Source organism: Aspergillus aculeatinus, assembly GCF_003184765.1.
Source record: "Aspergillus aculeatinus CBS 121060 unplaced genomic scaffold BO66scaffold_18, whole genome shotgun sequence".
In the NCBI taxonomy this organism is placed as follows: domain Eukaryota; kingdom Fungi; phylum Ascomycota; class Eurotiomycetes; order Eurotiales; family Aspergillaceae; genus Aspergillus; species Aspergillus aculeatinus.
In genome coordinates, this window is record NW_020291487.1 from 278,108 (window position 1) to 291,276 (window position 13,169).

Here is a 13,169-nt window from a genome sequence, read left to right on the forward strand (position 1 = left end):
TCCCTTCACTCCCGTCCAATAATCCTGTCCATCAACATCCTCGAGTTGCTTCGCCTCCTCGTGGGTCATCACACCACAGTAGACCATCACCCCGCCGTCATTAGCGTACACAACTGCGGGTGTTGGCCCCGTGGCGCTTCCAAGAGCTGCCGGTAGCCGGACGATCGCAAGCTGAAAAGAAGACACCCGCGCTCGGCCAAGAAGGCCAGACCAGGGTCAGCATGACTGGCGGTGTCATAAAGAACAAGCGGGGTCGCACCGTTTGGGGGCGAGTGAGATGGAGACCGGGGTAGGGCTGAGGTGAGATTGTGGCACTTCCACATTTAGGTTTGTTCCAGTGAATCACACACGGTCTGACGGATGCCTGGGGCCAACCAAATGAGGGGTGTGATTTAAGAAGCCAAAGGCTCATGGTTCACCTTTTTCCTCCTGCATCATCCGACTCTTTTTCTTCATCATCCATACATCGTCTTCCAACTCCCTTCTCACCCTCTTCTCATCCTTTTGCCCCTTAACAGCCACCAACAAGTCCAACACACCCCCAGAAAAGAAATCCCAATGTCGACTCTGGTTCAGAACCCTGACTATGCCGAAGAGGGCGAACATCAGCCCCTGCAGTTCAAGCTGTACGACAAGTGGGATGATGAGGATGACCTGTGGATCAAGCACAGGCTCGAGGCCCTTGTGAATCAACAAATCACGCCTGAGCAATTGGCCCTCGACATGGACCACCGCATCACTGCCCTCACGCGCCGCAATCGCAATGACGGGATCGAGCCCCAGCGCGCCGAACAGTTCATTGGACCCTTCTTCCAAGCCTTGACGAAGATGTGCTCGGTCTTCCCACCCTATCATCCGGGGCAAAACCAGCTCATCGCGTTGGTCAAGGCATTGAACGCGCTCCCCCGCCATGTCATTCCGGAAGGCCTGTCGCCGGCCCAACTCGAAGAGAAGCCGTGGATCACGACAACCTTGTGGAGCTTCGATGATTCTTACCAAGAGGGAAACTGGAAATCGTGCGCCGAGGCTTTCAATTTTGAACATGTTTGTTAGTGCACTCTAACCCGCCCTCCTTCCTTCCTGCCTCTCTCAGCGTCTTGTATAATTCCGCCTCCATTATTGTATCAAAGTTAACAAGTTACCCCACTCTCTTCCTCCGCTTCGAGTAGACGTCTTGGCCCCCTACCGCATCCGCAACTATGATTCCGCCATGGCGCGCCTGACCTGCGCGGGCTTGATCGACTGCGCCTTTCTGAGCTCCCTCCGCTTCATCCTCCCCACGGACGAGTACCCCGACCTGACCAAACGACCCATCGACGGGCCCAACAAACTCGGCAACTACCTGGTCGGCGCGGCGCAGTGGATCTTAGGTCCCAAGGAATGTCGATATGCGTACACGGAATGCCAGAAGGTGGAGCGGGTGGACGTGAGACAGCGCGAGCTCTGGAGCCGGGAGAATTGGGCGGAATGGAAGCGCCAGTTTGCCTTTGTCGCGGGAGATGAGCGGTTCGTGCAGAAGTATCGCAGCGTTGCGGCGCAGGCCCACCATCAGATGATCACGTGCGAGAAGGAGGAGGAGCTCAGGCAGGATGTGTGATGGGTTCGTCGTTTGTATGCGAATTGGGCCAACATAGAAGCTGTGCTTTGTTAGTCTTGGGGATAATTGATTGAATGGCGATGTTGCTATCATATGATGGTCTGAGAATTGTCTATGTCTTCTGTAATTTGATTCCATGGAGTGTATTCTGTAAGCTGGGGGGGAAGCACTCAGTGATGGATGAGTCAGGAAACGAGGCTATGCCGCAAACGCTTAGTATCCTAGGTATGGATGTTACAGTACGATAGTGAATGCTTGGGTCAACGCGGGTAAGCGAGCGAGGAGGTGGAAGCCTTCCGACTGGTGCAGGAGAGGCCACCGCCGCGTCTCCCACCGCGATTATCCGTGGCTGGGAGAAGAAGGCCCGCGTCCCGTTCACTGTGTCAAATTCCCACACCACTGCCTAACTACCTTGGTCAAGACTCTTCTCCTCAGTCTCTTCGATGCTTGGACGACATTTGCGCTCGTTGCGCCCCTGTGACTTCACTTTTAAGGCCGCTTCATCAGCCACACTCTACCCGCGCACGACACCCCTGCGTAAACAGCCCCGCCGCTCTTTTGCTACAATCACATGGAGGCCAACGACTACTCACGACGATACTGAATTCCAGGCTCTATACGAGCCTCTGGATGGAGTCGAGAGACTTGAACGTTATCAACCAGGAGGCTATCACCCCATACAAATCGGTGATCAATTTCATGGTCGCTATAGGGTGATCCACAAGCTGGGTCATGGCTCCTATTCGACTATGTGGGTGGCTCAGGATGAGCAGAAGAAAAAGCTCGTGGCACTGAAAATCTGCACGGCGCGCTCGAATTCGAACGAAGTGAACATTATATCGGCTCTCACACATCCTCGCTTTCCTGTGACCAACGACTCAGGCAAGGCAATGATCTCTTCCATCCTAGACACTTTCACTGTCCACGGCCCAAACGGGACTCATGCTTGCCATATCACCACTCCAGCACGAGCCAGTCTTTCTGGTCTGAAAGATGGTTCGTGGATCCGTCTATTCCAGCTAGATGTGGCTCGTGCATTGGCTGCCCAGCTCGTCCTTGCCGCGGACTACCTACATACGCAGGGGTTTGTGCATGGAGACATGCATCTGGGTAACATCCTCCTCAAACTCACTCCTCACTTTGATCAGCTCTCACCCGAGTAACTATATGAGAAATTTGGTGCCCCCGAGCCCGAGCCTGTCATTCATTTGGATGAAAAGCCGCTTCCTCCTGGTGTCCCATCTCACGGGATTGTGCCTCTATGGCTTGGCGCAGCAAGTGAGAAGATCACACTTCCCGAAGCCAGAATTCTACTTACAGACTTTGGGGAGTCCTTTTCATGCTCAGACCCGAAAGAACTCAAGTATGAATCTCGCACACCGCTTGTCATTCGCCCCCCGGAGTGTCGATTTGAACCACATAAGCCGCTATCGTATGTGTCGGACATATGGACTCTCGCCTGCACGATATGGTCTATCATAGCTCAAAGACCGCTGTTCGAAGGGTTCCTTGCCACGGAGGATGACATGACCCGTGAGCATGTCGATACCCTTGGCATCTTGCCGTTGGAATGGTGGAGGGGGTGGGAGGCGCGACGGGAAAAGTTCACTGAAGATGGCAGGCCCATCAACCGCAATCCATTCCGGTCTTGGAGCGATCGGTTTGAAGACAGCGTGCAGCAGCCCAGACGACAGGAAGGAATGCCCGTTCTTGGCGACGATGAACGGGATGCTATCTTTGACATGCTACGGCCGATGCTCGCATTCAGGCCCGAGGAACGATGTACGACTAAGCAGATCCTCGAGTCAGAATGGATGGTGAAATGGGCATTGCCTGCATATGAAAAGATTCCGAGGAGTGATCAATAGATGGCTTTGATTGTCGTCCAGATGGGTTGATGTTTCTGCTACCATTGGCTAGGGGTGTGATGCGATGGTAACTTGATGCGGTTAGCAGGGGCCACGCCACCATCCATACCACTTCCAACCTAGCGCTTACGACTAGAATGACTCAACGAACACCAACCCCCACGAGCTTATTTGCTATAAAATATGGTGTTACTGCGTCAGACCCATCTCTCATATCATCAGTCTCCAAATTTGACATCATATCTTTTTTTGCCCAATATCCACGTGATCAAGCATGTCGTTACCCACAGAACCCATCCACTGGACCCGAGAGGGATTCCTCATCTCCACCGATAAGAGATATCTCTCGCCCACAGCCATTAACCATGCATTCGCGCAGGACTACATGTACTGGGCCAAACCATTTCCCGAGGATATTCTAAAGAAAATCATCGAGAATTCATTCTGTCTTGGCGTCTACGACCTCCGCTCGCATCGACTCTGCGATGATGAGAACGAACACCCACAGCGACCGGTCGGAGACTTGAATGTAGCCGATGTGAAGCAGATCGGGTTCGCCCGGCTGGTAACTGATGGCGTCACATTCGCCTACCTCACCGACTTATATGTTCTACCGGAGTACCAAGGGCAGGGGCTGGGTGGGTGGCTCATCGACTGTGTGGACGAGGTAGTCCGCCCCCTGCCGTACTTGCGGTGGCTGATGCTGCGGACCTCGGCCGCAAAGAGTCAGGCGTCGTATGAGACCCGGCTCGGGATGAAGGTGCTTGATACCGGGGATGTCAGCCAAGGCCCCGTCATGATGGGGAGACAGGGAACGGCTGGAGGAGTGTAACCATCAAAGGTTCTTGGGGGCAAGGATGTGGTTCACACTCGGATCTCAGGAAATGATGTAGCTCCGATTTCGTTACTAGAGGAGTACGGAATGATAGAGACTGACCAGAGAAGACATTGGCGCTCCACCCTACCTTATCTCTTGCAGCATTATTGCCTATGCTTCTCCGCAGAACAGTTTGCAGAAATTGCAGCGCTAATCTTTACTTTCATTATTCTAACCCAAATCCCAAAACTCCCCTCTATGTTTCCTAAACATCCGTGCCATCCCAATATCATTTCTTATGCTCCCCAGCGAGCTCATCATACATCCCCCCAAACTGCGCATACCACTGATCCACGACCTCCTGACTCACCCCCGGCGCAATAACATCTTGCCCACCCTCCAGCCCCCTGATAAAGAACTCCATGAACTCCTCCACCGTCAACGCCTTCGGATTCTTATGCTTCTTATTATCATCCGGATCCGACCGGTCGCGATGCAGATCCGTCCCCACGGAGGGCGGCACGACCTCCACGACCCTGATGCCCTCGTACCCGCCCTTCTCCAGCTGCGTGCGCAGCGTCATCGACCAGAAGTGCAACCACGCCTTGGTGCCATTATACACCGGGTTGATGACGGAGAACGGCACGAACGCCAGGATGGACGAAACGTTCATGATCGTCGCGCGGCCGTGCGGGTGTGCGGCGCGGAAGTGCTCCAGCAGGCCCAGCGTCAGGTGCATGGGCCCGCGGATGTTGATGTCGATCTCCTGGTCGGCCTTGGCCAGGAAGTCGGCGGGCGCGTCCCCGAGCACATCCAGCGGGCGCTGCACGCCCGCGTTGTTGATCAGGCAGTCGACCTCGGGGTATCGGGCCGTGAGCGTGCGGATGAAGGCCGGGATCTGCGAGACCGCCCCCGTGTCCAGCACGAAGTAGTCGGTCGCCCCGATCTCCTGGGCGGTTTGTCGCAGGGTGTGCTCGGTGCGCCCGGCGATGAGGACTTTCTTGCCCTTGCGCAGGAGGTAGCTGGCGATCGCTTTGCCGAGGCCGCCGCCGCCGCCGGTGATGAGGGCGCAGTTGAAGGTGAGGTTTGACATTGTTGGTTTTGGTTGGTAGCTTGTTGGTGGTGTTGTTCCTTCCTATCTCAGATCAGGGAGTTGGGAGGCAGGTTCGCTCGACTTATGCCCTGCACTGTTGATGAAGGTAAAGAAGACAGCGGGGTACAGTATTTGTATGTATTGGATTTGATGTATGACGCAGTTCACTTCAAACGGGCTGGTTCTCCAAATTGCTCATCGGCTTGGATCCCCGAGGAAATTCGGGGAAGCCCCACCCGCGTGAGGAATTTGGAGAATTGGCTTTTGGGGATTTTCCTTTTGCTCGTCCAGGGTCTAGAACCACGTGCAGGGAAAGCCACAATAACCTTATTCAACTAATTCTGTGAGGGCTTATTTTCGGAATTTCGTCATTCCTTTGCCTTTAAAAAACTTGTATTCGTTAGTGAGGCAGGATGCAGCCTCAGGGAATATCATAGAGGCTGCCAGCATAGCAAAAGGTAGTCTGGAGAGAGTGCTTGCAAAGCAACATTGCTAGTGAAAGGAATCTGAGAATGTGCTCAGAAGAAACTCGGCGTAACTAGGTGGCCTCGAGGTGAAAAATCTCCAGGTGTTCATGACTCAGGGATTATCGGGTCCGTACCTTGAAATGCAGCGCATTGACTGATCCAGGGTACACTGCGCCCTACCCTAGCGCTGTCGCGCCCTGTACACCTTAAACTTTAAACCCGAATGATGAAGATGATGATCAATCACCTAGTTCACAAACCCTTCGACCACTTTCCAGAACCTGTTCAAGGTGTATATATATATGATCAGAATAATCTTTCTCTACGCATCATGTTGATGAAACCCACCAGACTACTTAGTGCGACAGAACGATGGAAAAAGGAAATCCCTGCCGCATTAATTCCGCAAGCCCGGAACAAGATAATCGTGACAACAAAATCAGAAAGAGGGTTTCAAGGGCCTGCGATCGCTGTAGAACGAAAAAGGCAAAGGTACAGTACAACAACACCACAGATTGAGCTACTGTGCATTAAGACCCCATGCAGTGTGATGGTGCAGACCCTTGCCACCGGTGCAAGGCTTCCGGTACGAACTGCACGTTTCAAAGGACTACAAGAGCCAAGGACAGGGTCATACCTAAAGGGTAAGGCAGTGAAGGCACTGCATGGGCGTGAATTCGACACAACCGTGGCTGACATGAATAGATACGTGGAAATGCTCGAGAGCGATCGCCAGCGCTTGATCGATGGGCTCCAGAAGTTATATCGACACACAAGCGGAGCATGTCCCCGGGACTCGTTGATGCTTCATCCCAGCGGACAAGAGCAGCCTCTTATCCATGAGATCCTGAGTCGGCTGCAAGTATTACCAACAGAGTCAAAAGATTGTGACCCTCATTACCATCGGTCTACCACTGAGACAACGACGAATCTATCAGCGACAAGTATATCCAGCGTGGATGGGTCCAGGGAGAGTGTCTGTAAAGACAGGATAATGTCTCCGCAGACACTCACGGGAATTGACAATTCCGTGAATGACCCGCTTTGGCCGATGCTTGACTCCGCATGTACAGTTCAGAACCAAGACTTAGTGACGATACCCGACGCGACGACAGACTCCAAAGTACTACCACTGTGGGAAGGGTGGCCTATGCAGGTGGCCACGGACCATTTATTCTCAACTACGGTCAGTCTTGACAACGGATGTATAGATGAAACGCAGTGGCTTCCACATAGTTCGATAACCGACTGGATAGGTCTTACGTGACTCTGCGCTTGTTGTGACTAGTGTAAACGAAGCAACCCAACATCAACATCCCATTACGTAAAGTGTTAGAGCGATCTAGATCCACAAAAGCAAAGGAATCAAAAGCGAAGGACTTCACAGCTTGATTCTCCGAACTCTATCTGCCCCACCCCCAACTCTCCGAATCCCCGAATCTCCAACTCTCTACGTATCTTTCCCAGCCCCGTCCCGTTGACCCGCCCCCTCAATACTCCCTAACTCGACCAAAAGACCCCTTACTCTTCCCCAACGGCATCCCGAAAATCGTTCAGAAACCGCCACCTTCCCCGTTCGGCCAGCCCCGCCTCCCGCCAACCATTGAGTGTCCGATGCGGGAAGCACCAGCCGGCATCCCCATCCTCGGCGCCCGTGAAGATAGGCAGGAGACTGTGGTCGTGGGCCGTCAGCACAAGGACCCGCTCGTCAGCGTCAAATTCGGTGAGGCCATCAATTGTGCAGAGACACTGGTCGAAGTCATTGGTGAACTCTTCCGCAGGCTCGAAGAACGGGCTGTCATTCGCCCCGGGGTGACGGCCCAGGGAGTGGAAGAGATGGCCAGGGCAGACGCTCCCGAATCGGGGGTGGGAGGGCAGTGGAGATGGCTGGATGGTCTCTGGGAGAGGACTGTGCTTTGAGGGTCGAAACTCGCCGGGGTGGTGAGCGAAATCCTATGCGTCCCTCGTGGGATTTGCGTCAGTGGGTTGTTGGGCTCTTCAAGTTCTTCGCCAGGAGGCTTTAGGGCTGTGTTGCCGGATGGGGTTAGAGGAAACGCCGTAATTACTTACCGCACCCATGAGAACAAATGAGTCCGACTGCACGCGAGCCAATCCAACCATGTGATCCGGTGTATGGCCTGGGGTGTGCAGAAGGTAGAAGCTTCCATCACCGAACCAGTCCACGGCAGGAAAGCGACCGATCTTCAGCTGCTGCTCGTCAAACTGGATTTCTCGCAGGCTGCGGCCTGCCCAATCTGCTGACTTCACCGGAGAACCAGGCTGCTCGGGCCATCCCGGTGTAAAGTTCCTGGTGAACCCCGGCCCCACGACCAGATCAGTCGACGTGGGGAACAAGGACGGATCGCCGGTGTGGTCGAAATGATAATGCGACCAGATAATGGCGTTGATCTCAGTGAGCGGCACCCCGTTCGTGACCAGGATATCTGAGACGTTGTACGGGGAGGATATCTTCCAGCCACTGCTGGCAGGGTTGGTGCAGCGCTCGGCAAAGTCCGGGGCCAGGTTCTGGAAGTCGGACCGGATGGAGAGGTCGAACAAGACGCGCTGGCCCGATGGGTGCGTAACGAGAAAGCAGTATGAGGGCACAGCCATGCGGTCGTAGCCTCGGATTGCCGGGGTCATGAATTCCTGCGCTGGGAAGTCCAGGCGGGCCCCCCTACATGTCGTTCGACGCGTGAGCCGGGCTTTTGGTAACAGGACAATCACCGGGGAAGGAACCTACGAGTCGATGAGGCAGACCTCGACGGTGTTGGCGGACTGTGGTAGATGAAGCGACGCCATTGTTTGTGCTTAGTGGTGAGCAGGAGATGAAAACTGTATATGGAGTCAATTCCAGACTCGGAGTTAGTTGATGTAGAGTAATAAATTGATTCCCAAGCAGCTCCAGTCTGTGATGTAATCCAGTTGAGGATCGGTAGGAGTTCGGGGTAAATAGTTGGGGCTCGACCCGCCCGCAAGCTTTCGGCCGACCCCACCGATCCAGCTATCAGTAAGTCATAGTCATTAGCATTTTCTTAAAAAATAAAATAACCATTTTCATCCTGACCTCATCGACTGACATTCGAAGAATCTATTGAAGCAGCGCCTCTTGGCAATAAACGTCTGTTCAAAGGTGGTTATTCGCAATGAGGAATACTATTGGTGGCGCTGGTGGCGGCGCCGTCCAATTTGCCAAATGTGTCATCGTCGGCCACTTCTGCGGATGTGCGCAGTGTGTATGAGTCGGGGCATAAGAAGGGCTTGGGCTTCATGAATCAGGGTTGTATACTTGAGAATGTCTTCCGCTGAGGTCAGAAATCTGATATATACAGGATGGTTCGCCTTGTTGAGACATTGGCCTGGACTACTTGTATGTGACAAAAACAAAAGTCACAACCTAGGTATTTTGACAGTAGTTGACATCGATAACTTTGAAGAAACTGGGATTCTTAAGAGACTGCTCATAGTATGACCTTGCTTTTTGCGAATCACGCAAGAACAACGTGGAGTCGGGGGCTCTCAGCCCCGAAGTGTTTATGTGGGTGGAAGATATATTTTAAAAGAAGAAATAGATTCAGGATGTCATCGTTGCGACATGACCTCAGCGTCTAGACATTATTGATCTTTTGTGATGGGGGTACTTCATGCGTATATGATTTTGAGAGTTAGAATTGCAACAGATTGACTTGCTTCACCGAACCAAATGCACATCGAGCAAGGAAAAGGAAAGGTGAACAAGTGGGCCCGGCCTCTGCCTGAGGCGCAGACTCCCGGCTTACAGGTTCCAGGCAGGACAGGGTCCCTGGATTCAATTACTGCCTTTTCCAGTGTCCCCATCGTTATTATACGGCTAGAAGATGTGGTCTTTATCCTAATGCTCAGGAGAAGTAAAACTTCAGCTTGACAAATGCTGATTACCTGATCTAGTGTGAAGTATGGTGGTGAAATTGAATGCATGACTGGCGCTGACTAATCAAGCCACAACCCCAACCGATGTAACCCCAAATCCCCAATCCTGAATCCCCAAAGTACACTGCGAGTTGACAATCTCCTTCTCCAATCTGCATTCTTTAACCACGGACCCCCTTCCCCCTCATCTCATCACCCGCAATCGGCGAACCCCAAATCTCCTCCCGAACCTGCGTCTTCTCTCAATGAGTTATCCCCCTACCTGATCGAGCTTCCCCCCCTCAATCCTTCATCAATTGGAGATCCCCAAAGCTCAGCCCCCACATTGCAACGGACGACTCTGCAGCGGCCAAGCCATGTCTTCGGGAGCAACAAAACGTGCCGAACGGTCGCTGATTTGTAATTTGTGCCTGCGTTCGTTTGCACGATTAGAGCATCTGCAGCGTCATCGGAGAACCCGTACTGCCCCCATTCCAGAAATTTAACAATGCCTTCAGGGACGACCTAACCTAGGAATAGATACCAAAGAGAAGCCTTTCGCTTGTCCCTGCGGCCGAGCTTTCACACGGAAGGATTTGCTGAGGAGGCATGAGCGACTAAACCATGGGATTCGTGACGGTAACTGGCCTGTCGAATGTACTTGAGTCCCCTCCCCTAGAACCCATCGTTGGGCTGATTGGAAAACCTAGTAAGCGAGCAATCCCTCAACATAGTTCCGGAGTCAACCACGACGGGTCCTTCCTTACAAGATAGGAATTCTGCGCCGTCTGAACGGGCGCAGCCTCCTATCCCTGCCAATTACCCGGGGTTTGCTGAGCCCGTACCCCAGCAATCTCTCCCGGTAAACGCCCCACTGTACTTCGATGATCTTCTAAAAGACTATGATGATCCGGTGTTAGACTTTTCAAGGTTCATGGATATGGTGAGTTCGGACTTTGACTGGAGCACAATGAACCCGGGCATGGGGGTCGACCATCAAGAGGTCCAGCCTATCGTCCCGGTGAGCGCCATGCTCTCCGATCAGACAGACATGACCCCAAATCACAGTCATCCAAGAGTACCCGATGGTGCGACTGATAACGGTGTGCATAACCCCAGCAGGTCTGTTCCAGGACGAACCAATGATATTGACTTGAGATAGACGACTTCCAAGAGCTGAAGCCCACGCTTGATCCCTGGGTGGTCAGCGAAGCTCAACGAGCTGCGATCACCCAATCACTGGCTCCGTTTCAGACCTCACTTGGCGACTTCAAGCTCCCATCCAGATCCGCTCTCGGGCGGTATGTTAAGGGCTACGTGGACGGTTATAGCAATCATCATCCCCTCGTTCACATACCCACGCTCAGCATCGCCTCCCCGGAAAGAAGCCCAGAGTTTGTCCTAGCGCTTCTGGCAATGGGCGCGCATTATCGATACGAAGCAAAAATCGCTCGCCATTTGTACCACGCAGCTAGGTCAGTTATTGTCGACCGTCAAACCCGCGGCGGGCCGCTCTCGAGCCCGGCAAAGGCCGGTGTACCCGGGCGTGGTACAATGGACCGACTGCGCGCACTCGTCCTGGTGGCGACGTTCGCATTGTCCCAAAAGGACGGTGATTTCATCCGTGAGTCTCTGGGGTGTCAAGGATGGATTGCCTCGCTTCTTCGTAGCGTTCCTATGCCACAACACAAGCACGCCAAGGCCGGGGACAACTGGCGGCAGTGGGCCTCGATCGAGGAAGACATACGCACCATTTTCAGCGCATACTGTCTGTTGATGAAACAAACAATACTATACGACACGCCTCCAATGGTGTTGAGCCACGAGCTCGATCTCCCTCTGCCATCCTCGTGCCGTGAATGGATAGCCGCGACGCCATCGGCATGGCTCGCTGCTCGGACCACAGTGCCACCCGCGATCTCTTTCAGGGAATGCCTCCGCTCACAGCTGGCCACCACCCAGCCCCAAGTTCCAGCCCCATCACTTTCTCCGATGGGAAACTATGTTCTCATTCATGCGCTCCTCCAAAGAATCTATCTGGCAAACTCCCTCTCCCAGGACGTAGACCGCCCCTCCCTCTGCGCCGCGGAAACCGACAGCCTCGAGCGGGCCCTCAACAACTGGCGGATCACCTGGAAGGCGTCCCCCGACACCGTCCACGATCTGCATGACACCTACGGTTCCATGGCCTTCGCCTCCACCGCGTTGCTGGGCATGGCTCACGTCCGGCTGCAGTGCAACCTGGGTCCCTGGCGCCAGCTGCAGAGTTGCGACCCGCAGACGGTCGCAGCCAAGCTCCACGAATGTCCGCTGCCAGAGCGAAGCCCACATCTGCCTCACGCCTTGCTCCACTCCATCCACGCGCTCCGCATCTCTGTCCACATGGGCGTCGCGTACTTTTCAACGCGCCAGTCCTTCTCGTGGAGCTTGTATCATGTCTTCTGTGGACTGGAATTTGCGGTTTTCACCAGTAAATGGCTGCAGGTGGTGGCGCAGAACTGCGCCAGCGTGCCTCTCACCGGTAGGTCCCTCTTTCCAACCGCAAGTCGACTTCTTTATGTATATGACAGCGCTAAGATGCACTGGCAGACTATGAACGACAGATCATCCAATGGATCATCCGCGTGGTGCGGGACGGTCTCGAGTCCCACGATGAGACAGCCGGCGACGAATACGAGATCGCAGACGACGAGCTCCGCCGCCCACAGGAAACAATCCGCTTTCTGAAATTCGCGGTGCCGAAGTTGTGGGCGCAGATGTTCATCGCCTGTAATAGCCCCTGGCCCATTGCTCGGATGATTGGGGAGAGCTTGGAGCATTACGCCCACCTCGTGAGAGATGAGGTCTGATTGAAACGGGCACTTTATTTGTGGACGCCGGTAAAGATATTTGGGTGCTCATCGATATTGGATAGGTCTTGCTTGATAAGGCTCCTAACTCGGCTTCGCATGAGCATTACCTGGCCCGTTGGTTCAAGCAGGCTAGAGCGATCACTTTGGGGTCAAATGATTGATTCCCTTGCACGTCCATTTAGGCCACTCATTCACCCCGTTAGAAACAGGGCAATTACATGTAGTGCGCCATTTCCGCCCATGGACTAAGAGCTATTGCTGTATGTGCAAGACAAGAGATTGGGGAAGCCGTTGACGCAGTCTCATTGCGTCAGCGCATCATTAATGATTACGATATCATTTGCTACAAGTTGTGCGGTCGCCCTGAAGCGTATTGAGAATTAGATCCTGAATAGTGGAGGAAAATCCTCAGTTCATATATGTTCCTCTCAAGTACAAGATTGGACCTGCCTGTGGCAATATAGACGCAAGGAGCTGCGTTGCGAGCAAATTCTGATACTGTCTTCGTGCGAGACAGCATAGCAGGGACTTAAGCTACTGGGATGGTGAGCTAGATTTTAGAGGTCGGGGGTGAGTGTGAACAAAGT

The 13,169-nt window shown here is 53.6% G+C and overlaps 6 protein-coding genes across 6 annotated transcripts; 4 read left to right on the forward strand and 2 right to left on the reverse strand.

Moving 5' to 3' along the window:
- Positions 1-349: 349 nt before the first annotated feature.
- Positions 350-1,680, forward strand: BO66DRAFT_470695 (uncharacterized protein). Its single transcript, XM_025652810.1, has 2 exons — positions 350-1,048; positions 1,170-1,680. Exons 1-2 carry the CDS (start codon positions 559-561, stop codon positions 1,595-1,597), a joined length of 918 nt encoding a protein of 305 aa, XP_025505002.1. The 5' UTR covers positions 350-558; the 3' UTR covers positions 1,598-1,680.
- Positions 1,681-1,773: 93 nt separating this feature from the next.
- BO66DRAFT_419805 (kinase-like protein) lies at positions 1,774-3,513 on the forward strand (the record flags this gene model as incomplete). The annotated part of the gene is made up of 3 exons (XM_025649839.1): positions 1,774-1,836; positions 2,143-2,685; positions 2,770-3,513. 3 exons carry the CDS (start codon positions 1,774-1,776, stop codon positions 3,463-3,465), a joined length of 1,302 nt encoding a protein of 433 aa, XP_025505003.1. The 3' UTR covers positions 3,466-3,513.
- Positions 3,514-3,687: 174 nt separating this feature from the next.
- Positions 3,688-4,434, forward strand: BO66DRAFT_59451 (GNAT family N-acetyltransferase). Its single transcript, XM_025653430.1, has one exon. The coding sequence runs from the start codon at positions 3,740-3,742 to the stop codon at positions 4,295-4,297; it is 558 nt and encodes a 185-aa protein (XP_025505004.1). The 5' UTR covers positions 3,688-3,739; the 3' UTR covers positions 4,298-4,434.
- On the reverse strand, positions 4,435-5,721 carry BO66DRAFT_59450 (putative short-chain dehydrogenases/reductase). Its single transcript, XM_025653429.1, has one exon. It carries the CDS (start codon positions 5,373-5,375, stop codon positions 4,572-4,574), a length of 804 nt encoding a protein of 267 aa, XP_025505005.1. The 5' UTR covers positions 5,376-5,721; the 3' UTR covers positions 4,435-4,571.
- A 1,642-nt stretch (positions 5,722-7,363) lies between these two features.
- Positions 7,364-8,644, reverse strand: BO66DRAFT_320793 (MBL fold metallo-hydrolase; the record flags this gene model as incomplete). The annotated part of the gene is made up of 3 exons (XM_025643686.1): positions 7,364-7,795; positions 7,913-8,519; positions 8,586-8,644. 3 exons carry the CDS (start codon positions 8,642-8,644, stop codon positions 7,364-7,366), a joined length of 1,098 nt encoding a protein of 365 aa, XP_025505006.1.
- A 2,050-nt stretch (positions 8,645-10,694) lies between these two features.
- BO66DRAFT_449083 (uncharacterized protein) lies at positions 10,695-12,757 on the forward strand. The gene is made up of 3 exons (XM_025651773.1): positions 10,695-10,833; positions 10,893-12,251; positions 12,320-12,757. The coding sequence occupies exons 1-3, from the start codon at positions 10,701-10,703 to the stop codon at positions 12,577-12,579; spliced, it is 1,752 nt and encodes a 583-aa protein (XP_025505007.1). The 5' UTR covers positions 10,695-10,700; the 3' UTR covers positions 12,580-12,757.
- Positions 12,758-13,169: the final 412 nt, after the last annotated feature.

Excerpts from the sequence above, each read along its gene's own strand:
- BO66DRAFT_470695 (XM_025652810.1), top strand. The coding sequence starts at position 559 with ATGTCGACTCTGGTTCAGAACCCTGACTATGCCGAAGAGGGCGAACAT. Across the intron at positions 1,049-1,169 it reads TTTCAATTTTGAACATGTTT|ACGTCTTGGCCCCCTACCGC; the intron begins GTTAGTGCACTC and ends CGCTTCGAGTAG.
- BO66DRAFT_59451 (XM_025653430.1), top strand. The coding sequence starts at position 3,740 with ATGTCGTTACCCACAGAACCCATCCACTGGACCCGAGAGGGATTCCTC.
- BO66DRAFT_59450 (XM_025653429.1), bottom strand. The coding sequence starts at position 5,375 with ATGTCAAACCTCACCTTCAACTGCGCCCTCATCACCGGCGGCGGCGGC.
- BO66DRAFT_449083 (XM_025651773.1), top strand. The coding sequence starts at position 10,701 with ATGAACCCGGGCATGGGGGTCGACCATCAAGAGGTCCAGCCTATCGTC. Across the intron at positions 10,834-10,892 it reads CGATGGTGCGACTGATAACG|ACGACTTCCAAGAGCTGAAG; the intron begins GTGTGCATAACC and ends GACTTGAGATAG. Across the intron at positions 12,252-12,319 it reads CGCCAGCGTGCCTCTCACCG|ACTATGAACGACAGATCATC; the intron begins GTAGGTCCCTCT and ends ATGCACTGGCAG.